Here is a 27357-nt window from a genome sequence, read left to right as displayed (position 1 = left end):
ACAATATTTTGAGAATGTATTTAGATGCTCACTGATATAAAATGATGTCACGACAATGAAAATGCCCTCTATTGTGGAGTCAAGGTGTTTTCATGGTCTTCCTCAGAAATTTTAATTCGAGAATATTCGAGAGGCTCAAGAGATGAGAGATTCCTTGTAAGTCCCCAAAGGATGTCCTCTATTTAGACTTAAATATAGCAAATTTGTTGAAAAGCATCAACCTTTTTGGCCATAAAATATCAAGAACAGTTTTTGCTGAAGCGTAACAGTCTCAGCATGTGTTTTGGAAATGCCAAATCCACAGGCAAAATAATGCGGTGTTGTTTTATGAAAGTGTAATGCTCCTGTAAATCTGTCTGGTAGTTATATTCGTTATTCTTGTAATTTATTATTTTAAATTTTTTCATATCTGGTCATTCATTCATAGTATTGCATCCGTCTCCCCTGTGATGTCTGTGTCTGTATGTTTCTGAGCCTGAGTCACTCCCCTGTCTACGTGCTGCACGATTCCTTCTCAGCCTCGCGTTTTCTTACTACCTGCTTTTTCGCTAGTTCATGTTGCATAGCACTAACTTACTAATCACAACTTAAATAGATCTTGTACAGTCCTAATTATATTAACGCACTAACTTTCTGTCTAACTAATTAACTTACAGTCACTAGTTTTGGGCAATTTAGATTTAATCACTTAACTAACTTACTAACTTTATCTCCAGTTTCGATTCTGCTCTGTAACTCCGCCTCTCTATTCTATCACTGATGACTTTCTTTGATTCAGCGAAGTGTTCACACCTCCCGCTATCACTACGTCTCCTAACTCTGTGCAATTGTTCACTCCCTAATCCGGAGCCGTATGTTTTACGTGTGGGTCTTTGTGTATTCAGTGTGCGTTTTTGTTTCTCCCTTGTTATTGTATCATTACCCAATGATGTTCTTCACCTGTTGTTTATTTGTTAAGCCCTCCTCACTCCTGTACCCCGCCTAATATGTCATTTCCCCTCATGTATTTAAACCCCAGTCTCTGCTAGTAACTTTGTCAGAACGTCGATCATCATTTCAGTGCTGATTCTGTGTAAGCCTGTTATTGAGATTCCTGAGACACACCTTTGCCCAACTCCGAGTTTGCTTTTTCCTTTTAATTTGTCATTTTTCCAAGTTTTTGGTTTTGATCTTCGCTTTGCGTTTTTGACTTCCCACTTGCCTTACCAGTTTTGCATTTCTTGCTTCCGGATTTTTGACTTTGGACTGTTTATTTGCCATTCTTTTTGCAGCTCGATTCGAACTGTGTTTTTGAGATTACCTGACTTTTGACACTTGGACTGAAATAAATACGATTCTTGATTATCCCTTGGTCTGCGCTTGGGTCTCTGAACGGACATAACAGAAAGCCTAGCAAACTATATATTGTTACTTCAATATATGGTAACTAGCTGGTTCTAGCCTAAGCTGAAGTTAGACTGTATTTTTTTGCAGTCGCACCTTTCATCTTTTATTGTGCTTCATAGTTTCAGTCATGGCGAATTACATTGCTGAAATAATTTTGTGTTTTATCTGCTGTGTTCATTTGTATTCTGCATAAGTGATCTCATAGAGAACCCAAACAGCAACCACACAATTTAAAATAGTTTTGCATACAGATGATCCCATGCAGTAGTAGCCTGGAGCAGAATGTGAATGAGACTTAAGCTTTATTAATAATATTTGTACTGCTTAGAGGGCTACATTGCTTGCATCTAACAGAAGCGACCTCATGAAGATAAACCTTAATTCCCCCCCCCTCCCTCTTTGACTCAGACAAACCTGTCTTAGCATGGATGAAATCACATTGCCTGGCCACATATATAAGATGAAGGGAATGTAAAGACAAGAACCCCCCAGTTTCCAGTTCTGTGAAGATGTATTTAAGTGTATTTGCATGCGTATGTCCACTGCACATAAAGCTTCATTTATACTTGACGCATTTGCAAGCGATGTGAAGGTCCGCACGGCCAAAATGATGTCACATCTACAGACGCCCCTGTGTGAGGGTCCACCCGTCTCCTGCTGTTTGTGCACACTATAATAGAGTATAAATTCTCCAAACGCATGTTTGTTGCGATTTGATGTCATCAAAATAATGTGCATCCATCTATGCAGAAAGTATAAACCAGGCATCACCCGGCTTTAGTAGCCTACTCCGATGACGGGCACGCAAAGAACCCTTCAGCATTGCCAGTGGCTGGGGTGTTTGGTTAGGAACCGTCAATAAATTGGCAAAAACTGGAATAATGCATATATTTTTGGTGGACCCATGAGAACCGGGCAACAAGGGTTTTCTATGATCCGTGCCTGACTTTCCTTCTTAAAACATGCATGTGCAAGATGGCTTGCACCATATGTACGAAGATACAGAAAGCTGTCGGTTCATTCCTTGAAATATCAACCAGAGGTGAGGGAGTTGACCACGCTAATTTTGCTTCAACTAAAGAACATCCAAAACATTAGCCCCATTCAATTAGTCATTCTATAGATATTGGCTCTTAAAAAATGGGGGGTGGTACCCACAAAGTCACTCTTCAGTGGAAATTGGGGTTTGTGCTGAAGCATCAGACAGAATTGCCTTCCATCATAGACAGATTTGCCTGTCTATTTTCTGATTATGAAGTCCGATTTTCATGATACAGACAAAAAGTTATGGTCATTAAAAAATGCAAAATCAGGGGCCGCGGTGGCGCAACAGGCTAAGATGCAGCAGACTTGCGGTTGCAGTTCGCTGCAGTTGCACACCGGGGACCGGGGTTCGATTCTCGGTCCTGCCAAAAAGCCAAGTTTGGCCGGCTCACATGGAGCAGCATAATTGGCTCGCTGCTCCAGGGGGAGGGACTTGGCAGGGTTAGTAGATCGCCGCACAAAAAAGCACCTCGGGCGCCTCGGAATCACGGTTACCAGCATGTGGCGAGACGGCTTGAAGAAGGCGTGTCGCTCTCGTAGGGCCGCCGAGGGACGGAATGTGGGCGGTGTATCTAACACTAGCTCTAATTGAATTAGACGGGGTACAATTGGCTACCAAATTGTGAGAAAAAAGGGAAAAAATCCAACAAAGAAAAAATCATGCAGCTTCGCCATGTAAAAAAAAATATTTGATGGCTTACTACATCAGCACCCCATCAGACTTCCAAAACTTCTAAGTCTAGTAGATATTTATTTAAGAATAGCCACAAGCAAAATTAAGTCAAAAATATAATTTATTCAGAAATTATACAATGCCAAAGTTGAATCTGTCCAGAACATGACCAAAAAGTAATGGATGTTCAACCAACTATATGGTAAGGTAGACATTTTCCAATTAATACAAAACTTTATGTTAGGTATAATAGGCCTAATTATATGAGAAATTCCGTTGATACTGGAATTTGACGTTTTAATCAGTTTGAAACTGTGACTGTTGAAACGGTTGACTGTGGAATGATTATTGTTCTGTCATTCACAAAGCCCTTAAAGAGGGAGTCAATGCTGGAATGCTTTTAGAATGAAAAGGATTTCAGGAACCTTCTTAGCAATAGGATTATAGGATTATATGCTAGCATAGGGTTTTGGGAACCTCTTGACATGTTGGTCAGGTTCCTAGGTCAGAGACTTGCTGCCTGACATTATTTTCAGCAGTTTGATCTCTCTTGCTGAAATTCTCTCTCTCCTCGGCTTATCAGCTCATTCGGTGTTAGTAGACCTGGAGTCGGCTGGTGAATGTCTTTCGTCAGTCTTTAGTTATTCAGGGTTTTTGCTGGATTTTTCTGCATGATGGTGCAGCAGCAACATGTGTGCTTTCTGTGCCTGCCTTGGTTTAGTAGCTCTGTCACTATAAGAAGAGCTGGAGGCAAGTGCTTTATTTGGTCTAGATTTGTTTTGTCACTTCTCTGTTATTCATAAAGCCACATATACGGGTAACTGTTCTGTCACTATTAGTAGAGCTTGTGTTAATCGCTTCCTCGCCAATAGTAGAATGGAAGGTGGAGTCGGCTTTGTGCAGTTCCTTTCACTGTCTCTTTTCTGTTATTTACAAAGTTAGGGTTGCATTTATCAGAACACTGCACTCCTTAAGCCACAATGAACACTGTGGGTAGGGCTATATTGCCACAAATGAACACTGCTACATGTCAGTTAGTGTAGGGCTACATGTCAGGTAGATCATTCTACTTAACTCAGTGCTTTGTGTAGGATTGTAAGATTTAGGCAGTCGCTTTACCGACCTGTTGTTCCTTGCATCAGATGTGCGCTCCTGGGATTACTAGAGGAGCACAAGGCACAGGGTTACTTGGTCGTTCCTCAGTTTTTTTTTAATCTCACTCCCTTCCTTCAGGGTAGCTTTATGTTGCCAGTTTGCCAGTGAACATTTTCCTTATTTAGTTCCTTATTTAGCACTTTATTAACTTAACTAGCGGTTACCTCACAGTCTGTGTCCCCTTTATGTTCGCACCTGGTCCTTGGACCATTTTCTCTTCAGCATATGAAAGGCATGCTCAATTGGGTTCAGATCGGGTGATTGAATTGGCCACTCAAGAATTGAGCCAGTACCTTTGGCAGCCATACATGACCAGACCGTAACACCCCCACCACCATGTTTTACCTACCAGATGTAGGGACCACACTCCCCATGATTCCACAGGATACTTCCGCATGGGATCTAGTTACTGTCAAGCCAATACTGTAACGCCAGCAGCAATAAACTTTCTCCAGCCCTCTCTTCCTCTCTTTCGATGAACTTCCAACCTTCAGGTTATCTGTATGTTCAATCATTAATATTGGTTACTTTAATTATTAGTTAAAATACAAAATTTGTGGTTAGATATTTCTGACAGTCATTTTATGAGACTGATTACTTTTTGCAGTTATACTGCTACATAACCTTAATTGGTGCCACACACAACACAAAACTTTGTTTGTATGAATCTTTCCAATCGACACATGTTGGGGCATATCCCATACAATTTGTACAGCCCGTGGACTAAGACATATACGTTTCAAATAGTCATCCTCACTATTTCGTATAGTGTAAAGCACCTACATTATTTGGTGGCCCGCGTGAGCACTTTTTCAACTCCATACATGGCTCTTGCCACGACCTTGATAAGTTAATCTTTGTCTCATCTATCCACAAGTCCTTTTTCCAGAACTGTGGTTGCTCTTTGGCCTGGTCATTATAGCCTCTATATTTCTGTTTGTGAGGCCTTCTACGGACAGTGGTCATTGACAAATCCATACCTGACTCCTGAAGAGTGTTTCGGGATGTTTTTTATTATGGAGAGAATTCTTCTGTCATCAGGTCTTCCTTGGCTTGCCAGTCCATTTGTGATTAGTAAGCTCACCAGTGCTCTCTTTATTTTTAATTATGTTCCAAACAGTTGATTTTGGTAAGCCTAAGGTTTGGTTGATGTCTCTAACCATTTTATACTTCTGAATCTCATAATAGGTTCTTTGACTTTCATTGGCACAACTTTGGTCCTCATGTTCATGAACAACAATAATAGTTTCCACAGGTATTCGAAACACCATAGGAAAGATTAGGTGCTGAGAGCTCTCTTATACCTGCATCAACGAGGCAATAAAACACATCTGAGCAATTACAAACACCTGTGAATCCATGTGTCCCAAACGTTATGGTGCCATGAAATGGGGAGCAAAATTGGAGTGGTCAACTTTCACACTTCTGGTTGATTTTTCACGGAATGACCCTGCCACAAGATGGCAGAGTCAGCTTACACAGCTAGCTAGGAGAAACAAGCATATCAGCGTCTCGGGTTAAAATGACTAAGTAGGATTTTTCACCATAAGTACTATAACATGTTTATCTTCATGAAAAGTGAAGTTCGATTGAAATTCAACATTCAGACATTCAGCAAACGGGAGATCTAGGGACCATCGAACGTAATAACGTAATAAGAACCTGTTTTTTGCTTTAAAATCTGAAAGTCATTTTTTTTTATTCAGTGGCCTACAAATGAAATTTCAAATTTCAAACGTCAAATTTCTAAAGACATTTTAAAACTCATTTCGAAAGGTAAGTCAGTTAGTTTACCAGCGCCGGATCGGATCCCACCGCCGTTAATGTTTGTGCCACCGTTTAATCACCATAACAGAAGCGCATATTTTCTTATTTTGTTGACTGCCAAGTTGTAGGGATGTTGACTTGCACTTCAAATGGTTGATCTTGAAAAGCTATGCAAGCTAGATAACCACGAGCGTAAGGCACAGTAACGTTAAAACAAACTTTTTCAGGTTGGCTTGAAAAGCATTTCATTGTCAATGCAGTTCACTCAAGCAGCTGCGTTTTCAGTAAAAACGGCCATGTAACCGAATTTTGGTCTGGAGCTTGATCAAAGGTTACACTATTTTAAAAACCTTTCAGAATGGTCTTTAAGACCGATATGCAAGCAGGACAGCAAGTGATTTTGAATGTCATGTTAGGTGACGTTATGTACCAGTTGCGTGGACATTGTTAAAATATGAACTGTATTTTCGAGAGAGCTTGTTTGTAATCGACGTTAACATTAAAAGCTACCGTAGAAGCCGAGTTTGGCAAGTACTGGATGCAGTTTTGAAAAGATTGGTAATTTTACTATGCAATAGTGCAATGGCATTCCTTAGGATTGGAGGTTTTCCTGTAGCATAATGTAGATGTAATGCCAAAATCATAGCTCCCGATTTCTTGCATAAACAATATCTAGCCTCTTTAGATTTTTAAAAAATGATTAAGTTACCGTTCATTTAAAAATGAAAAAGTATATTAATAAACATACTGCAATGTGGTTCAAATTTCAACACTAACTTTGTTTACAAATAAAGTTATTATTAGTCGCAGATGCATATTATCCATACAAAGATGCATTTAGTCCAGGATTACCCGGCCCCTATTTTGTTATTGACAATCGTCTTATATTACAGCCCATGGTAATGCTTACATTATGAATCACATGAGTAACACAGAGTTATAAAATAAATAACCATTCTATTTTTTAAATTAGCATAGGAATCGTGATGGATTTCTATAGGTGTGCTGTTGTTTAGGCTGCACCATTCTGGAAACTTGAGACTTGACTCGGACTTTAGCTCAGAGACTTGAGACTTGACTTGGACTCTAGCTCAGAGACTTGAGACTTGTCTTGGACTTGCATTTCTTGACTTGTGAACGTCTCTGGCACACACATAATCCATTTGTAAGCCATTTTCTTTTTCATGTTGCAATAGCTTTTACAATTTTCATGATAGAGCCCTGGTGGATCAAGTTTAGCTTCTGTGCCCATGCAGTCACCTTTCACAACCACATTTTGGGAAAGTATCCCAACGTAATGTCCGAAAATGCAACCTGGGCCCATGTTTTTCAGTTTCTTCTCAATAGCTTTTCCAATTGTCATCATAGAGTCCTGGAGTTGAGTTCATTTTCATCTGTGTCCATGCAGAAACCTTTCATAACCTTTATTTTTGGGAAATAATCCCAACATTATGGCCAAATATGCAACCTGGGCCAATGTTTTTCAGTTTCTTCTCAATAATGTTTTCAATTTTCATGATAGAGCCCAGGGATCATGTTTATTTTCATCTGTGACCATTCAGTCACCTTTCACAACCTTTCATTTTGGGAAAATAAATCCCAATATTATGGGCAAATATGCAACCAGTTTTACATATTTTTTCATATTTAGCTTTTCCAGTTTTCATCATCATCATAGAGTCCTGAGTTAAAGTAGATTTTTTTCATACCATTCAGATGTTCGGCAATAGGTACATTTTTTGGGCAATTACACACTTTGTAATTGCTTGAAAACACAAGTGCACTTAAATTATGGGGGAGAGTGATGAATTGAATTGCTTCATGTCCCTGGTGAAAAGACAGTGAGAGGCTGTGTCTTTGGAAGTGGTGACTCTCCCTATCAGGGCAAGTGAGGACTTTTGTGGGCTTGTGAATCAGTCTCACTTAAGGCTTGTTAGCATGGAAAAATAATTATGTGCACAATACTCTGCTGTCAGTTTCATGCAGAGGAATGATGAGGTGCAGATTAGTAGTCGGGTCAGCATACAAAAAATAACCACCTAACCCGAAGAAATAGATACAAAAGGTTTTTCAATTGATTTTGGTACCTCTTCGTACCATGCTTAAAAACGTACAAAAAATCTAGTAAAGTCTGGCTTCCGGAAAGGGGTCATTTTCATGCCCAATGGTACCAGAATCCATTGAAAAACCTTTTGTATCAATTTCAACCAAATATTGACCCTTGTATAGTCAGCCCCTCAAAATCCAGCTGATTCATCTCTTTTCCAAGGGAGACTGTTGCAGCTGTAGCAGCACAGGACTTTGATTCAGTGTGGGGCTCTGTTCATTGTGTTGAGTTTTTCTTGCAAAGCTGCTGTCCTTGTTGCTGATCCCTGGTTACTTATCATCTGTCTATTGACTAAGAGCATCAGAGCGACACTTGGAGTTATTTATGACCATTTTAATGTAGTCACCTTTGATATTCTTTTAAGAATAAATCCCTGTTATATTGCCAAATATATGGGCCAAATTCTTTTTTGTTTTTGCTCAGTAGCTTTCTCGGTTTTCAATATAGAGCCTGAGAGTTTATTTCCATCACTGTCCATGTAGTAACGTTTCACAACCTTTTTATTCTGGAAATAATCCCTACATTTTGGTCAAATATTTTATTTTTGTTTTTGCTGTCTGCCCTCACTTCACTGTGTAGGATTCCTCTTTTCCACCCAATTATCCTCCATGTGTTTCCTTCCCATTCCTGTCATCTCTCCTCTCCCCAGGTCCCAGTTAGGTAGGAGGTTTGCTTCCCGCCAACATGGCCGGAATATCTCTGGAACTGCCAGTCCGCCATCCAGAAAGCAGACTTCATATTGGCCTATGCCTCCCACCTCAACCTTGACTTTCTTGCTTGAACAGAAATGTGGCTCTCACAAGAGAACACAGCCCTTTCCTCTGTCTATTCTTTTCCCCACACTCCCCACTGGCAGAGGAAGCGGCACAGGTCTCCTAATCTCATCCCCATGGAGATCTAGTGTCTTCTCCTCATCCTTCTCCTCTTTGGAATTGCATGCAGTTTCTGTTACTTTCCCATGTAAACTCTTCATTATTGTTTATCACCCTCCAGGAGCTTCTTGGATGAGATGGACATCCTTCATATCTTTTTCTCTTCTACTCTCCTCTAACACTCATCCATCCCTCCCACCATCCACTGTCACCTGTCGGCACAACCTACGCCACCTGTCTACCTCCACCCTCTCGTCTGCAGTCCACTTCTCCCAACCATCTGTGGAGTCTTTTTCTCGACTGTCTCCTGGCAATGCTGCTACAACCCGCATGTCCTCTCTCTTATCTCCCTTGGGTTTCTGATGCTCTACGAGCTGACTGAACCAAACTGCAGGTGGCAGAGAGAAAATGGAAAAGGTCCTGTCTCCACAGTGATATACAGTCATGTGAAAAAATTAGGACACCCTATGGAAAATTGTGTTTTTTAAACATTTTTAGACATATGGATGTTTAATATCAATTTTAACAAAACTGAGAGATTCAAGTAATATAATTAAACAAGTAAAACTGAAGAAAATCCTTTTTAAAACTTTCTGTAAAATGTAATAAAATAATTTCTGGTGAGGAATAATTTAGGACACCCCCACATTTTTTCCCACCTAAAATGGCTGAAATCACACACAGGTGTGTCACATCAGGTGCACATGATTAGAACATTGTTACTCAGCATTTTGAAGGAGGCTTGCCCTATTTAAACCTCAGACATTTAGTTTGGTGTGCTCCTGACTGTTGACGTGAGAGTGAACACCATGGTGAGATCGAAAGACCTGTCTGAGGCCTTCAGAAAGAAGATTGTAGCAGCTTATGAGTCTGGTAAGGGATGTAAAAAGATCTCAAAAGATTTTGAAATCAGCCATTCCACTGTCCGGATAATAGGAAAAGTGGAGGACATTAAAAACTACTGCCAACATGCCCAGGTCTGGCCATCCAAGCAAGTTCACCCCGAGAGCAGATGCTAAAAGAAGTCTCCAAAACCCCCAAAATGTCATCGCAGGACCTACAGCAGGCTCTGGCGACTGTTGATGTGAAAGTGCATGCCTCTACAATCAGAAAGAGACTGTACAAGTTTAACTTTCATGGGAGGTGTGCAAGGAGGAAACTTTTACTCTCCAAGAGAAACATTAAGGCCAGACTGAAGTTTGCCAGAGAGAACATGGACAAAGACCAGGACTTCTGGAATAATGTTCTTTGGACAGATGAGTCTAAAATTGAATTATTTGGACACCAGAACAGAGGACATGTTTGGTGCACACCAAATACAGCGTGCCAGGAAAAGAACCTCATACCAACTGTGAAGCATGGAGGTGGAAGTGTCATGGTTTGGGGATGCTTTGCTGCAGCAGGACCTGGCCAGCTCACCATCATAGAATCTATCATGAATTCTACAGTGTACCAGCAGGTGCTTGAGGAACAAATCTTGTACAAAGCTTGTAAAAAAATCTGTAAGCTGAAGCGGAACTGGACCCTGCAACATGACAATGACCCAAAACATACCTGTAAATCCACCAAGGACTGGCTGAAAACTAAGAAGTGGAGAGTCCTGGAAAGGCCCAGTCAAAGCCCAGATCTTAATCCCATTGAGATGCTGTGGGGTGACTTGAAATGGGCTGTACATGCAAGAAACCCCTCAAACATCTCACAGGTTAAAGAATTCTGCGTTGAGGAGTGGGGCAAACTCTCCTCAGACCGATGTCAGAGACTGGTAGATGGTTACAAGAAGCATTTCAGCCAAAGGGGGTAACACTAGGTATTAGGGGTAGGGTGTCCTAACTTTTTCTTCAGTTAGAATATGCATTTATGTTGATGTCTTTTGTTTTGTAGTAAAACAAGGTAAATTTTTGTTGTTTACCTGCAATTAGATCACTTTCTTTTCCAGAGATAAATAAAAACAAGATTAGACATCGATATGTGATCGTTTCTTAATGAATAACTGAATATTTAACGGGGTGTCCTAATTTTTTCACATGACTGTAGCTTCCTGCCATGCCCTCCTATCATCTTTCTATTCCTCCATCTCTCTTGCTAAATCTTCCTTCTTTCACTCTATAAAATTAAAGCAGCTGCATCTAACCCTTCAACCTTCTCCTCTCTTCTCCCCCCCTATATCCCTCATCACTCACAGCTGATGACTTTGTCTCCTTCTTTTAAAAGAAGGTAGATGACATCCGCGATTCCTTCTCCCCACCCTCTCCCCAACTCCCTATCCTCATTTTCTCCCCTCTCTGACTCCGACACTTTTAAATTCCTCACATCCCACTGCTCAACCACCTGTCCTCTTGATCCCATCTCTTCAACATTTCTACAATCTATCTCTAATGACATTCTCCATTTTCTCTCCACTCTAATCAACGCCTCCCTTTCTTCCAGCACTATACCCTCTTCCCTTAAGAGGGCCAGAGTCACTCCCCTGCTTAAAAAAACCTACTCTTGACCCCTCTGCTCTGAACAACTACTGGCCTGTCTCTCTTCTTCCCTTTCTATCTAAAACTCTGCTCCCAACTGTCAACTTATCTTCTCGAGAACAATCTTCACGATCCCATGCAGTCCGGCTTCAAGAGTGGCCACTCCACTGAGACTACCCTACTCGCAGTCACCGAGGCACTCCACTCTGCTAGAGCCAAATCCCTCTCCTCTGACCTCATCTTCCTTGTCGGCCGCCTTTAATGATGGGTGTCACAGGATCTGAACTTGCATGGTTTTCTTCCTACCAGGTGACTTGAAGGGGCTCAGTCTCTGACCCACACCCCCTAGAAACTGGAGTCCCGCATTGCTCAGTTCTTGGTCCTCTCCTCTTCTCTCTTGGTTCTGTTATCGCTTCCCACAATTTTTCTTATCATTCTTATGCTGATGACACTCAACTCTTTCTTTCCTTGCCCCCCAAAACCCAGGTCACCACACAGATCTCTGCCTACTTGGCTGATATCTCTGCGTGGATGACTTCTCACCACCTGAAGCTTAACCTTCGCAAGACTGAGCTTCTCTTCATCCCTACTAAGTCCTCTCTGACAATTGACCTCTCACTGATTATTGAGGACTTTGCAGTATCCTCCTCCCCTACGGCCAAGAATCTTGGGGTGACTCTTGATAACCACCTCACCTATCCTCCACTGCCAGAACCTGTAGGTTCTTCCTCTACAATATACGCCGTATCCATCATCTCCTGAAGGAGAAAGCCACCCAGCTCCTAGTCCAGGCACTCGTCATTTCCTGTCTGGATTACTGCAACTCCCTCTTTGCCGGTCTCCCAGCTTGTGCCATCAAGCACCTCCAGCTGGTCCAGAATGCTGCAGCCTGCCTGACCACCAGTCAGCCCAGGTCGGCTCATGTCACCCCACTCCTCATTGGCCTCCACTGGCTTCCTATTGCCGCACGCATCTGCTTCAAGGTGCTAGTGTTGCCATTTCAGGCTGCTAAGGGGACTGCCCCACTTTACATCTTGAATTGCTCCCTACTCCCCAGTAAGACCACTCTGCCAGCTCTGGTCACCTTGTGATTCCCTCACTACGAGCACCTATCAATCGAGCTGCACGTTCACGCCTGTTTTCCATTGTGGTTCCTCAGTGGTGGAATGACTTGCCTACCACTGTCAGGACAGTAGAATATTTTTCCCCATATTTTGCAGACTAAAACACACCTTTTCAAACGATATTTGAGTCCTCCCTCCTGATTTCCTCCCCCCCTTTCTGATATCCCTCTTGTGAAACTCTAACCCTTAAAGATTTTTTTATAATTTTTTTAAATTGCACTTACGATGATTGTCTTTTTGTTTAGAACAGCCCTTCATGTGTATATTACTAGTTATGGATTTGATGCTTTAACCTGTGGAAAAGCCTATGCACTTGTAAATCGCTTTGGATTAAAAGCGTCTGCCAAATGAAAAATGTCATGTAAATGTAAAATGTCAAATATGTAATCGAGGGACCTATTTTGGGGTCTTTGTTCAATAGCTTTTGAAATGTTCAAAATAGAGCCCTGGAGTTGGTTTTATTTTCATCCTTGTCCATACAATCATGTTTAAACTGTGTCCTGTTGCCGGTTTACCCACCCGTGTTGCCCTTCCACCATCTCTACCCAGATACACCACCTTAAATAAACAGTCTACCTCTCAGGGGATGTTTGAACACACATTGCTGTTACTGTATGTTTCTTCAAAAACAGTCAAATTGGTCCCCGATTGCATATTTGGCCATGTTGTAATGATTTATTCCCAAAAGGAGAAGTTGTGAAAGGTGTTTGCCTGGACACAGATGAAAACTGGGAAAATTGGACAAGCTATTGAGAAAAAACTGAAAAGATTTGGGCCCAGGTTAGATATTTATTTACTTGTAATTCGCTTTGGATTGAAAGCATCTGCTAAATGTCTAAAATGTAAATGTAATGTTTAGATTTTTTCCCCAAAAATGTAAATGTAATGTTTAGATTTTTTCCCCAAAAAGGAAGGTTGTGAAAGATGACCTCCTGGACACAGAATAATAAGAAATGTGAAAGGTGACTGCTTGGTCATTGATGAAAATGAAATTCATCCCATGGCTCTATCTTCATAAATTAGAGAGATATTAAGCAAATTGATTTGAATGAGTTTTTCTTCAAAGCAAAGGTTGTGAAAGATGATTACATGACCAGGGATGAAAATATGACCAGTATTATCTAATAGCTGATTTTACCACTTTGAATTAGATGGCGGCACGGTGCTGATCCGAACAAGGGCAGGGTTCCGATACAACATTGCAAAAGTACATTTGCACAGTGGACAAACAAGTGTTTAGAAAAACTAGATTTTACTATTAGTCATCTAGTGTGTCCCTTCGACTCATTTCAGCATGCAAGATGTGGTAGACTAATCTAATTTCTTATTTAGAATATAATTTGTCTATTAATGCAAGCAATACTGGCAAGTTGTTTGCTATGTCTGTGGCTCGCAGATCATAGTTGCTATTTCTCCCTTGTGTATTGGTAAAAGTGAAAAAAACACTTCAGGCCCTTATCTCTTTTATTGAATTAAAGTTTTCCATCTCCACTGCGGTTTTCCATCATGTATATACTGTCGAAGTTGATCGTAAATGTAAATAACAGAAAACAATTCACAATTCCCCGGGCAGAAATCACTGTCTTCCCAGAATTGGCATTTGGAGGAGAGGAGGTAAAATGAGCCTGGGAATATTTTGGAATTATAATGTCAACACAAGGATAATTGACAACAGGCAAGCATTTGTTTAACCATGGAAGTTTATTGGACATGTCACTTTCCTGTAAGGTCTACATTTACATATTTTTTGGGCATTGTGGGTGTTAGCCAGGTAGGAAATGACATAGGGCTTCACCCATGAGACATGAAAAACGGGATGGATGAGGCATTGGGGAGGTGGGAGGCAACGTCTGAGAGCAGATGGGGTAAGGACCTGGGTGATAGTGAAGGGGCCAATGAATCTGGGGGCTAGCTTGTGGCAGGTAGAGTGGAGGGGAATGTCCTGAGAGAACAGCCAAACCTTCTGGCCAATAATTTAACGGGGGCAGGGCAGCGGCGGCGGTCAGCAAACTTCTTTGTCTCTGTTACGTTTCGCAACAAAGCATTCTAGCCTTCTTCCAGGCCTGACGGGGACCACACACAAGGAATTGAGCTGCAGGTACCTCCACATTCTTCTCCTCCTCTGGGAACAGAGGTGATTGATGGCCCAGGCAGCAGGCGAATGGAGACAGACCAGTAGAGGAAAAAGGTAGTGCATTGTGCGCATACTTGGTCCATGGGAGGGAATCTACCTAGGAGGCCAGCAACTTCTGCACCATGCAGCAGAGTGTCTTCTCCAACTCCTGGTTGAGATGCTTCTTCTGCCCATTGGTTTGGGGGTGGAAGCCTGACAAGAGCTTTGGTTTGGCGCCAAAGAGTGTGCAGAAAGCTTTCCAGAACCCTTGGAGGAAGAGCGCTTAAGTAGGTTGACAAAGTGTATGTACTTTGAGAACCGGTCTACCACTGTCAGGAAGACAGACATTCCCTTAATGAAGGGCAGACCAGTCCGGGGCCACGTGGGATCAAGGGCGACGGGGACCAGAGGTTAGAGGAGACCCTAGGGCTGCTGGTTGCTGGACTTTCCCTGGGAGCATTCAGGACAGGCGGCGACAAAGTCAGCTATATCAGGTTTACCCAAGAGTACACCTAGGGCAACAGTGGCAAGGAAAAACTCCCTGGAAACAGGAAGAAACCTTAAGCAGAACCTGACTCTGAACCTGCCGCTGGTTGACACCGGTTTGTAGAAACAATGGTTTTCAACAGAAAACCAGATTAAATAAAAGTACATCAATGTCCAATAACTTGAAGCAGAGATGAGGTTGAGGGATGGCAGGAACACCAGTGGGTAGCACTGTCAGGCAAGGGGACAGGCTTGCTGCTACAACTGAATCAGCAGTGGCAGGAGGGAGTTGTACGGCTGGTCTTGGGCTGGAGCTCCGGGCCAGGAGGGGGTGCACAGGAAAAGTTGGGCTAGCACTCCGGGCAGGTGCCCAGAGCGGGGAGAAGAGGAAAGTGACATTGTTAGGGGGGTCCAGATAGTAATTGGTCAATCGCAGCAGGAGGGAGAGGTACCTGCGTGCGATAAGGAGAACCCCGACAGAATAAGGCTATAGCAGCATATAGCTAAGGGAAACGGAGGCAGTGGCCAACACAGCCATTACGGTAGGCTTGAGAAGGTCACCACCAGACCATGATTGGTTATGCTTTACACAGCACTACCAACAATGATCCACTGACAGCACTGACCGCCAAGTCCACCAGAGACTCTATAGCTTATGCCAGGAGGGAGTATAAGGATTAAGTAAATTGTTTAAATACAGAGGGGCAAGCCCATGTAAGGCTTTAAAAGTCAGAAGTAGTATTTTGTAATCTATTCGGAATTTAACAGGCAGCCAGTGAAGTGAAGCTAACACTGGGCTGATGTGCTCAAATCTCCTTGTTCTAGTAGGAATACGAGCTGCTGCATTTTGAATTAGCTGGAGCCCTTTCGGAGAAATATCTCTCCAGCTCCGTGAAGGCAGAGTTGGTGGCAGGTGTCCAGCAGAAGGTAACTTTGCCTGAGGCCAGTGCAGACGGGAGCAGCGACAACTGTAGTTCCTGATGAACCTCGGGTAGAAATTGCTACAGGCCAATTTGCTACAGCGGAGGTTTTTCTGGGTCCATTTCAATCTGCCCCCTGAAGATGACAAAGCCAAGGAACTGGATGGGGCATTGATGGAACTCACACTTGCTTTGACAAACAGGCGGTACTCCAGGAGGTAGACATGGCTGATGTGTTCCTCCAGAGTGGCAGAAAAGATGAGTATGTCGTTGAGGTACATAAAGACGAACCGGGAGATCTCAGGTTCTGGAAGATGCCTGGAGCGTTGGTGAGCCCGGAAGGCACGTATTCATAGTGGCCACTGGAGGTATTGAAGGCTGTCTTCCACTAATCTCCCTCACAAATGCATACCAGGTGGTAGGCATTGCGGAGATCGAGCTTGGTGAAGAAGTGGCAGGCCTTCACTGACAGGCGTTTTCTTTTCACGGACAGTTGTTGAGTATACAGGCGGAGGTCGATAGCCAGCAAACAGAATCAGCAGGGAATAGGCAGTTTGTTGTTAATTGTCCAGGCAGAGGGTCAATACACCGGCAAACAGAGGAAGCAGGGATAATCCAAAATGAAGTCGAAGTCACAGGCAAAGGGTCGATAACTAGCGGGCAAACCAAACAAAAACAGAATCCTGAAACGGAAGTCGAAAAGCCAAAATGGGTGAATGCACTGCGGTTCAAAACAAGACAGACGGATAAAGCAAGTGGCGGTAGCAACAGGTCGTAACAGGAATCAGTCAGAAATAAACGCTAACAAACGAATGACAGGGAATGAATGAACTGACAGACAGACTACGGTGTGCACAGATGGTAATAATACATGGAAACACTAACCACTTAGACAAAACAGATAACGAAAAACAGAACCTGACGAAAAAAAGTTTTTATGTCTTCTGCAGAAATACACTGGCTATTCAATTCTGAATTCTGAAGCTTTTCTGTCATGGTTGGTTTGATCTCTTGTTCATCAGCACATATATGCCTTTCACCCTGTGACTTCCATATCGATTGGCTTTCTTCTTATGTTCTTCGTGTTCTAACTTTCTTTTTTTTCTGCAATTTAAAACTCAAAAAAAACATTTTTTTTAAATCATCTGATTTTAATTTTGAATAGCAAGGCCTCTGGGTGGACTACAGAAATTACAGACAATTATTTGTAAAGGAGAAAGTCAGAAGTAACCATACAAAGCCTTGAACTATATAGCTGCCGGGTGAAACCGGCACTTCCGGGTTAAATTACACCCACTTATGAGTACGGATACGGATACAGACAATATAGTTGGTTGAACAGATACAGATAATGCGGTACCTGTTGGAAATGAATGGAAGCCCTGAACAGCGTGTCACCGCCTCCATTCATTTTCAATGGGAAGCAGTGGGCCGCCCCTGCAAGGCATGTTGGAATACGCCGTGGCGTGGGGTTTTCGCTGAAGTGGCTCCAAGCCCCTGGTGGCCCCACCCCACCACACCACATCAGATTTGAATTCTAAGGTAAACATTCCCCATTCATTAGTTCCGTTGTCACGGAAGATGTCAATACAATAGCTGGAATTCATACTTGCAAGTTTCATATGTAATTGAAGGGAAAACTGGCACTAGCGGTGACATTGTGCTACACTGCACCAGTCATGACTGGCTTTTTAAATGAATCCATGCAAACAATAATAAAAACAATATTATGTGATGTCCCTATAATGATCGAAAACAAAGGGAGAATGGAATCTAGTTCATATGAAAATGAATGAAGTTCAGGAATAAAGTACCCCTTTCCACAGAAATGCTTGCAGAACACAAAACAGACACGTGACGGGCGCATGCTCATGCAGCAACTGGCAGCAGGCTGTTGCTGAGCGTTGTTTGATGTTTGTTTTGTCATTTTAACTTTGTAACTTATCATCTGGATAAGTAGTAGTACCGGCGTGCGACTGTAAGCTTTAATCTATTGACATCGAGGTTGATCGGTGAACTATAATGGAACTTTGGGCACTGCTTCAGTTGTGGATGGCGTTTCGGCTGGTTTGGAGTTTTGGCGACTCGTTTCCACTCCATTCAACGAGGATCCAGTACTCCAGGGAGTTTCTCCTACGCTGGAGTCACGTTACTAATTTGCCATCGAACTTAAACTCGCCAATATGGGCCAGTCTGACAAATAAATGGCAAATGGCAGGCCTTTATATAGCACCTTTATCCAAAGCGCTGTACAATTGATGCTTCTCCATTCACCCATTCATACACACACTTACACACCGACGGCGATTGGCTGCTATGCAAGGCCCCGACCAGCTTGTCAGGAGCATTTGTCTTGCTCAGGGACACTTCGACACAGCCCGGGCAGGGGATCGAACCGGCAACCCTCCGACTGCCAGACGACTGCTCTTACTGCCTGAGCCATGTCGCCCGACAACAATATCAAGGATCGGGTTCGGCCCGTAGAACCAAGACCAGGAAGCGGGGGCGCAGAGGAGGTGTTCGTCTTAGGGTGAAAAAACAGTCACTCTCATGCATCCCTCTGCCATCAATCATCCTCTCGAATCTTGGCGCTTACGGAGACGTGGCTGTCCGACAGGGACACGGACAGTGACTTGGGACTATACGGCTTCGGATCGCCTGTCCGTCTGGACAGGGACGCAACAACCACCAGCAAGTCCACTGGCGGGGGGGTGTGTCTCTACGTGAACGAGCGCTGGTGCAAATCGGTCAATGTTCGAGATAAAATCTGCACGGCCGATGTTGAATTACTCACGGTGGCATTACGTCCTCACTACCTCCCACGTGAGTTTCCCCAGCTGTTCGTCACTCTTGTGTACATACACCCCAAGGCGAACAGTAACAATGCCTGTGAAATTATCTCTCAAGTAACCTACTCACTCCAAATGCGATCCTCTGATGCCCCCGATCATTATTCTTGGGGATATGAACAATTGCACTTTGTCTAAAACACTCAGAGACTTCCACCAGTACGTTACGTGCCCCACTAGACACAATAAAACAATCTATGGAAGCAGTCTGTAGTGGTGCCTGTTCCCAAGATCAGTCGCCCCCAAACCCTTAATGATTTCAGGCCGGTTGCCCTCACATCCCTTGTTGCAAAATCCTTTGAGAAGCTGATTAAAGCTGAGCTCCTGGTTAAAGTGGAACCCCTCTTGGATCCTTTTCAGTTCACCTATAGGGCCCAGAGGGGGTGCAGGATGTTACCATCACTCTACTTAATCTTCTCTATAAACATCTGGAGAAGAGTGGGAATCATGCTAGGTTGCTCTTTGTTGATTTCTCCTCGGCATTTAATATCATCCAACTCCACCTGCTAACTGAGAAATTACTGAGCAACTTTAGCCTTGATCCAAGCCTGACTGGTTGGCTACTTGACTTCCTTACGCAGAGAGTTCAGAGGGTGAGGGTGAATAATGTGCTGTCCAGTGCCCTAACATCGTCCACCAGCTCACCTCAGGGGTGTGTCCTCTCCCCCCTGTTGTTCATCCTGTACACCAATGACTGCCTTAGCCAACATGACAACAGGTACATTATAAAATTTGCAGATGACTCATGAGAATGAGCATGGCCCTGTCATTGATGACTTTGTGTCCCGGTGTGATGCCTTTTTGCATCTTAACATCAGTAAAACTAAGGACATGTCTATAGACTTCAGACGCCTCCCCCCTCCTCCAGTGCATAGTGTAATCAAGGGGCAGGATGTTGATATGGTATCATGTTATAAGTATCTAGGCACCTTGATTGATTCGACTTGAACACCACTTCTGTGTGCAAGAGAGGACAACAAAGACTCTCTGCTCTCAGGAAACTTGCTAAGTTTCAGGTGAATAAAACATTGATGACACTGTTCTATAGAGCTTTTATTGAGTCTGTCCTGACGTTCTCCATTATCTGCTGGTATGGAAACGTCACTATCAAAGACAAGAATGCACTTTCTAAAATTGTGAATGTGGCCAATAAGATAGTGGGAGTGAAGTTCAATAGTCTTACTGAGTATTTCAACAAGCAGGTGTTTAACAAAGCCATTACATTACATTACATTACATTAGTGGCATTTGGCAGACGCTCTTATCCAGAGCGACGTACAACAAAGTGCATACCCATAACCAGGGATAAGTTCGCTGAAAGACCCTAGAGGGAAGTACAATTTCAACTGCTACCTGTACAACAAAGAGAAGGACAAGGGCCAAAGCCATGAATATCTATCAAGATAACAAGTCATCCTCTGTATACAGAATACATGTTGTTGCCATCTGGCTTATGATTTAACACTCCCATTGCTTTAAAACAGAGGTACAAAAATTCCTTTATCCCTCTTTCTATCCAAGCACTGAATGCACACAACAGAGGAAGATAGTCTTGTCCATTTAGTGACCCCCTACCCCCATCCACTACCTCTTTTTATACCTACCTTATATTTATTGAAACTGTATCTTGATTTTAAATGACTGTTTTTAATGCACTGCCAATATTTATCACAACTATTTATTATGCTTCTTGTGCAGAATCTGTCTGTCTGTCTGTATTGTGTTATGCCTATTGTTGTGTGGTATGTGTGTGTAGGGTGCGGTGCCAGGCGGCTTTGCTGCAAACAGTATTTCTTCACCGTTATTACCACACTTGACCCATGGAGGGACGCACGTTATTTAGACGACATCAAATTGCAATGAACATGCGTTTGGAGCATTTACACTCTTTGCAGTGGTGTCTACTCAGCATTCATTTAATTTATCTTTATTTAAACTCAGAGACACATTGAGAGCAGGTGCCATCTTTTACAAGTGTGCCGAATGTACACGTACACAGCAAACCAATATTATCCCATGTGCAGCCGTTATTTCCATGTGGAATCCATAGTTTTGAATGTGCACATTCATCCAAGTTGGCTGGATGAAACAGCTGCCTTTTGACCATGACACTGTTTATTTGAATGTAAATTAAATATAGAGGATATTGTCATCATTTATTAAATGTCACATGTAAATAACTGGCACAGTGGCCTTTATTGCTTTAAAGTCTCAGAATTTAATTTTATTTTGGGGTCCTGACTTTCCCATTCATTTTGGACTTTGGTTTCAGCCATATTGGTGTATAGACTCCCATGGACATGGAAGTGCAGCAAACTTATGATGAAGTTCATCCATGCTGGCCTAAACATCCTGGCTTTTGCTTTTGCTGCTATATCCCTGGTCGCAGTATTTGACTTCCACAATGCTGCAAGCATCCCCAACATGTACAGTCTGCACAGTTGGCTGGGTCTGACTGCTGTCATTCTTTACGGCCTACAGGTGAGTGGGTAAAATGTCTTTATCTGAGTGAACTGCATCATGAAATCAAAACATATATTTCTGGGCTTACCTCATGGCTTATCCAGAAAAAAAGCAGTGATGTAGTGAAAGTGCCCTGTTTTAGGAATGCAAATTTGGCAATGCTAGTACAGACTGTCCTGGAGTTTTCAGATCAGCAGTTTTTAAAGAGCTGTGTTACTTGTAGTTTCCAAAATTTAATAATAAGGGAGGGAGAATATGTGTAAAATACAGTGATCATAGCACAATAATCCACCATTGACCTTCTCAGCTATCTTGTTTTTACAGCGTGGTGCAAACCTTTGGGCAGCCCTGGTGTAAATGTCTGTTATAAGGAATCTGTAATTGATCGAAAGCAAACCTGAACTCATTTAAATTTTTTACTGTTTATAAATTATAAAAAAGGACCCTGTACAAAAGTTTGGGAACCCTTTTGGATTATTCTGTGTTACTTTTTAAAAAGATGATTACTAAGGCCCAGACCCAGGTGATTTAATTGTTAGGGCCTCTATGGTTCAGGTGAGTATAATTGGCTTAACATCTTATTCTGAAGTAACTCCATGCCTTCCAAAATGTCAAACTGCAGTGGCTGTTCTGTCTGGTGGTAACAACCATGGGTTTTTCTAAACAGGATTTCAGAATGAAGATGGTTAATTTCCATCACGAAGAAGAAGGCTACAAAAAACTCTATTTCAAACTATTTCAAACTACCTTTATCCAGTGTCAGAAACATTGTCAGAAAATGGAAGATAAATGGAACAGTTGAAGTCAAGGCAAGGTCCGGAAGACCAAGAAAGATTTCAACTCAGAAGAACCCATATATCACTGCAAAAGAGCTGCAAACGGGTCTAGCTGTTCACAGGACAACTAGAGTATTCCCCAAGTGCCGGCTACTGGCTAAATGGCCGACTACTCACTTGTGGCTGGCCAGCTTCTCTATAAAACATCATTATATCTTTAAAAATATACACTCACTGAGCACTTTATTAGGAACATTTCTACTTTATTACACCTACTTGCGATTATCATATCAGCCAGTTGTGTGGCAGCAGTGCAATGCGGTTCAATTCCCGCCCTGGGTGTGTCGAAGTGTCCCTGAGCCAGACACTTAACCCTAAATGCTCTTGACGTGCTGGTTGGTGCCTTGTAGGACAGGCAATCGCTAATCAGTGTGTGACGGTGTGTATGAATGGGTGAATGGGAAGCAGCAATTGTACTTTAAGCACTTTGGATGAAGGCGGTATATATATGCCAAGCATTTACCATGTAGATACGGGTCAGGAGCTTCAGTTAATGCTCACATCAATCATCAGAATTTTGACAGTGATTATTGGTGGCAGATAGGGTGGTTTGAGAAACTGCTGATTTCCTGCGATTTTCAAGTTTGCAAAGAATGGTGCAAAAATTTTTATTTATTTTTTTTTATCCAGTGAGCAGCAGTTCTGCAGACAGAAACGCCTTGTTAATGAGAGATGTCAGAGGAGAATGGCCAGACTGGTCAAAGCTGACTGAACCACACAACGTAATGCAAATAACCACACATTACAACAGTGGTATGCAGAAGAGCATCTCTGAACACACAACGCATCATAATTCTAATAACAAAAGTGGGTAGGCTACAGCAGTAGAAGTCTTAGAAATAAGTCTAATAAATACCTAATAAAGTGCTCGGTAAGTGTATGTTCAGTGGTATCTGTAATTATAAAATCAGTAGCCTAATAATATTGTCCGCTGCCAACTCCATTGTCACACACACTAGCTACATGTATCAATGTAGCGTTAATTATGTGCTCTCTTGGGAGAGAGGAAAACGCCTCTCTGCGCTGATAGCTCGTCATTTTCTCTGAGAACGCAATGTAACGTAGACACCTCATCAAAATCAGCAGTGAGTTTGCAATTTCACATATTAACTATCTAGTTAACACATTAAGTTCTATCAGTGTTTACCCGGTTACCAAATTACACTCAACAGTAAAATAGTTGTAATGTTAGAAGAATAATATCAGAAATGCAGAACAACAGGACCCAGTCGCAGAAACCCAGAGAGTAGTGTTCAGTTCATAGTCTTTATTGTAAGTTTGGCAGGTCAGACAGGCGGGGTTCAATAGCCAGCAAACAGGAATAGGCCGTTCGTTATTAAGTGTCCAGGCAGAGGGTCAATGCACCAGCAAACGGAGATATCAAGGATAATCCAAAGCGAAGTCGTAGTCACAAGTGAAGGGTCGATAACGAGTGGGCAGAGCAGACAAAACAGCGTTAAACAGCAGTTCAAACCTAGACAGACGGGAAAAGCTTAAGGCGTTAGTCGAAAACAAAACAGGCCGTAATGGCTATCAATCAGAATATAATGCTGGAGAGTATGGTCGGGACATATAACAATCTGGCAGTGAGTTAGACAAACAGAGGGGTTTAAATACACATGTAACAAGGGAAATGGTAATCAGGTGTGGGGAAACAATCAGGAAGTGAATCACAGGTGAAACGACAGACAGTCGTAACTGAACTGACAGACAGACTACGGTGTGCGCAGAGGGTTAGAAAACACTGAAACGCTAAGCATTTAGACAAAGACTAGACAATGAAAAACACAGAACCTGAAAAATAAAGTACCATATTTTAGGGTACACAATCCCTAAGGTTAGCTAGTAGTATCCTATATCATGATCTATTTCATATCCTAATGTCTAGCTAACTTTATAATTGCCTACTCTGATGCATTCTTGAACTCTTGGCTGACTTTGGGTAACGTGATCTTAATTCACATTGATATTAAGAAGAATATAGCCTACCGAGCACTATTTGCAACAGAACGTCAATTTCACAATTTCCCACACAGGCTAACAAGTGGACAGCGACGTACTTCCTAAAAGGAATGCAAATCCCGGACCTGGACAGCAGACAATAATGGGCTTCGTAAAGAAAACGTTAACTGTATATAGATATAGATATCCTAGATCAATTCATTCATTCTTAAGATCCGATTTGGTGCAACATCAGTCATAACGTTCGTGCTATATATCCTATATATGTCTAGCATAGAAAGGTGAAGTTAGGCAACTGTAAAATGGAGAAGTTAACGTTAATATAAACCTTATCTAACCTTACCAATTTATGAAATTGAAATTCGGTTCAATTGATTAGCCGTCGCAAACTGAACGGCTTGACGAAAGTAAAAGTAAAGGCGATAAACGTTGTAAAAGCACTTCGCTTTTTAGGCTATTAGCGAACAGGATCCAGGATAAACCGCTGTATCCACTGTTTGGATTCGGCGTTGAACAACGTAACATTATTGCATCCATTACGATTGAATTTTTGGTAATTTAGCAAATCCATGCGTCATTTGGTGTTGCAGCAGAAAATGTATTCAATACAATTTATGTAGCCTATAGAATATGTTTTACATTATGTAATGTGAAGTGTGCATATTATTTTGGCTACTTAACAGAAACATCTATAAAGAGTTAAAGGTACAATAGGTAAGATGTTTGTGTTAAAACATTGTAAATCCCTTCCTATCATTGAAAAAGTTTAACTGACATATTGACTCACCCTGTGTTTATTGTCCTTAAATTCGAGTTTCGCAGTTGACGGACCAGCCCTCTGTACCAATACATCTTATAGCTGTACATAATTCAAAATTGGTTCTAATTGCTACAGCCAATGGTGTTTCAACGTCAGTGCGTTGAGGGTGGGATAAACAGGGTTGTGGTTTGAGCGTGTTTGTTGCTGCAATTGACCGTTAGAAGTCCAAAATGACCTGTTATATCTTTTAAGTTAATTCATCAGCGACTGAATTGGCAAACATGCTCTAAATTTGATTGATGCTTTAATTGTGATTTTACCAATGGGGTATTTTATTATTAAGAAAGACCTGAGTGATGTAATAGTGTCCTAAATTAATGTGAAGAATATGCATGATGAAATATCATATTGGAATGGTTTTTGGTCTTGTAGAGGAGGATCAGTCAGCCTCCATACCAGAGCCAGTCAGGCCCCAGTCAGTCTCACGGAGAAGCCTCACAGAGAGCCCCAATACCAGCCTCACAGAGAGCCTCCATGCAGTAATAATAAAAATAAAAATCTTTAAAATTTGAAGAAATGTGTCATGTTTAACGCTATAGGATTTAGAGGCCAGGTTCACTTCTGTTCACTTAATTATTAATTGTAAAAATTGACCAGGGGTGCCCAACTTTTTGCACACCACTGTTTACTGTTCTGTTATGCCTGAAGGGTTGTGCTTGAAAGCATTCTTTTTGAGACAAAAATATAACATGACAATTCAGATTGACCTCACTTCCTTCTGTTCATCCCTCTATGAATAAGCAGATTGCTCTGGGACTGTGTGTGTACTTGGTGCCCATCATCCCAGAGTCCATGCGAGCAGTCTTTATGCCAGTTCATGTCTACAGTGGTCTGTTGATCTTTACCAGTGTTATTGCCACTGCACTGATGGGAATCACAGAAAAGCTCATTTTTGGCCTGTAAGTATTATGTAATATCATGCAATCTGTATGTCCCAATCATGACAGCAGAGACTCTGTGTTATGTCTGTTAGTTTATATTGTTATTCTTGTATATTTATTATTTTTCATTATTCATTATTCATTCATCCTCTGTTTATTATTTATATTTGATTGCATTCGTCTTCCCCTGTGATGTCTGTGTCTTAATGTATTCTGAGCCTGATTCACTTCTCCGTCTGTGTGATTTGTGTGTGAATGATGCTGGTTTGAAGGGTGGTCACACCAAATATTGATTGTTAATTGATAAAAAAAAATAAACTATTGACATTTCTATTTTTGAAAGCATTCTTACTTTACAGCATTTTTCACACTTGCCTAAAACTTGCACAGTACTGTACTTTCCGCATTTATCGACTACTCTCTTGCCTTGCCCCTTTGTACTGCTGCCTTTCTGAATATCTGGATTTCTACCCTGGACTGTGTTACGACTATTCTTTTGCAAACTCGATTTGGCACTGTTATCTCTGATTACCTGGCCTTTTGACATTGGACTGAATAAACAATGTTTTGTGAATATCCCCTGGTCTGCGCTTGGGTCTTCTGAATGGTACCTAACACTCTGACCACCTTCAAGTGCAGACTGAAGACTCTTCTCACCACTCCCTACATCCCAGTAATCTCTAATCAATTATGTTTTTATGCTGTTATGTTTAGTTCTCACAATTGTGTGTTATTATTTCTAGGGTTGCGTTTGCATAGGACCTATGAAATGGTTCGGCAGTGCTGTGAATTTAGTCTGTATGCACAAACTCTTATTAATAGGTCTAAGGTCTAGTCTTTTTCTTAAATCCTGTTTTTCTTTACAGGAAAAATCCTAAATATAAGGACTCTCCCCCAGAAGCAACTTTTGTAAATTTCCTGGGAGTGTTAATTATGGTTTTTGGAGCTCTTGTCATTTGGATTGTCACATGCCCTGCCTGGAAGCGCCCGAATGAGCAGCTCCTCAGTAGCCAACCCACCAGTGGAGGAGATGCCACCAGAACCATGGGGGGCACTGTCCTGTCTATATGCAGCACCACTGACTGGAATGACCCTGAGGCCAACTGTGACACCCGGAAGAGAAACAATAAACCAGATCAATCAGGGCAGAGGTCGACTGTGTAACATTATAACACATTTATTTCCACATATTGGCATGTTATACACTCATTCGCTAGTCTGATATAAAATGTATGATAACAGCAATTACAACCAAAAACATTTTGTTCTTCCCCTTCTGAGGTACTGTATTCCATTCCATCCACATTTTGATAAACAGCCTTGATCACTGAGGTTACGTAAGGAATTGCATTAATTCAGGGGCTTTCATCATGTAATTCTCATTATATGTGAGTGCCTTCTTTATGAATATATTGAATATGAATATAACCAGTACTG

The 27357-nt window shown here is 41.9% G+C and overlaps 1 protein-coding gene across 1 annotated transcript in view; it reads left to right on the top strand.

Annotated features, from left to right (window-relative positions):
* The window catches only part of LOC133124811 (plasma membrane ascorbate-dependent reductase CYBRD1), a 28847-nt gene extending 1728 nt beyond the window's left edge, over positions 1-27119 (top strand). The window contains exons 2-4 of the mRNA XM_061236314.1: positions 21231-21439; positions 25784-25938; positions 26787-27119. Coding sequence (XP_061092298.1) covers positions 21231-21439; positions 25784-25938; positions 26787-27084 — 662 coding nt within the window. The 3' untranslated portion in view covers positions 27085-27119. The remainder of the gene's footprint in view (positions 1-21230; positions 21440-25783; positions 25939-26786) is intronic.
* The last annotated feature ends 238 nt before the right edge of the window (positions 27120-27357 follow it).

The sequence above is a fragment of the Conger conger genome, chromosome 3 (genome assembly GCF_963514075.1).
Source record: "Conger conger chromosome 3, fConCon1.1, whole genome shotgun sequence".
Lineage (NCBI taxonomy): Eukaryota > Metazoa > Chordata > Actinopteri > Anguilliformes > Congridae > Conger > Conger conger.
The sequence above is the reverse complement of the archived record's forward strand: the minus strand, read 5'-3'. Positions and strand labels throughout refer to the sequence as shown.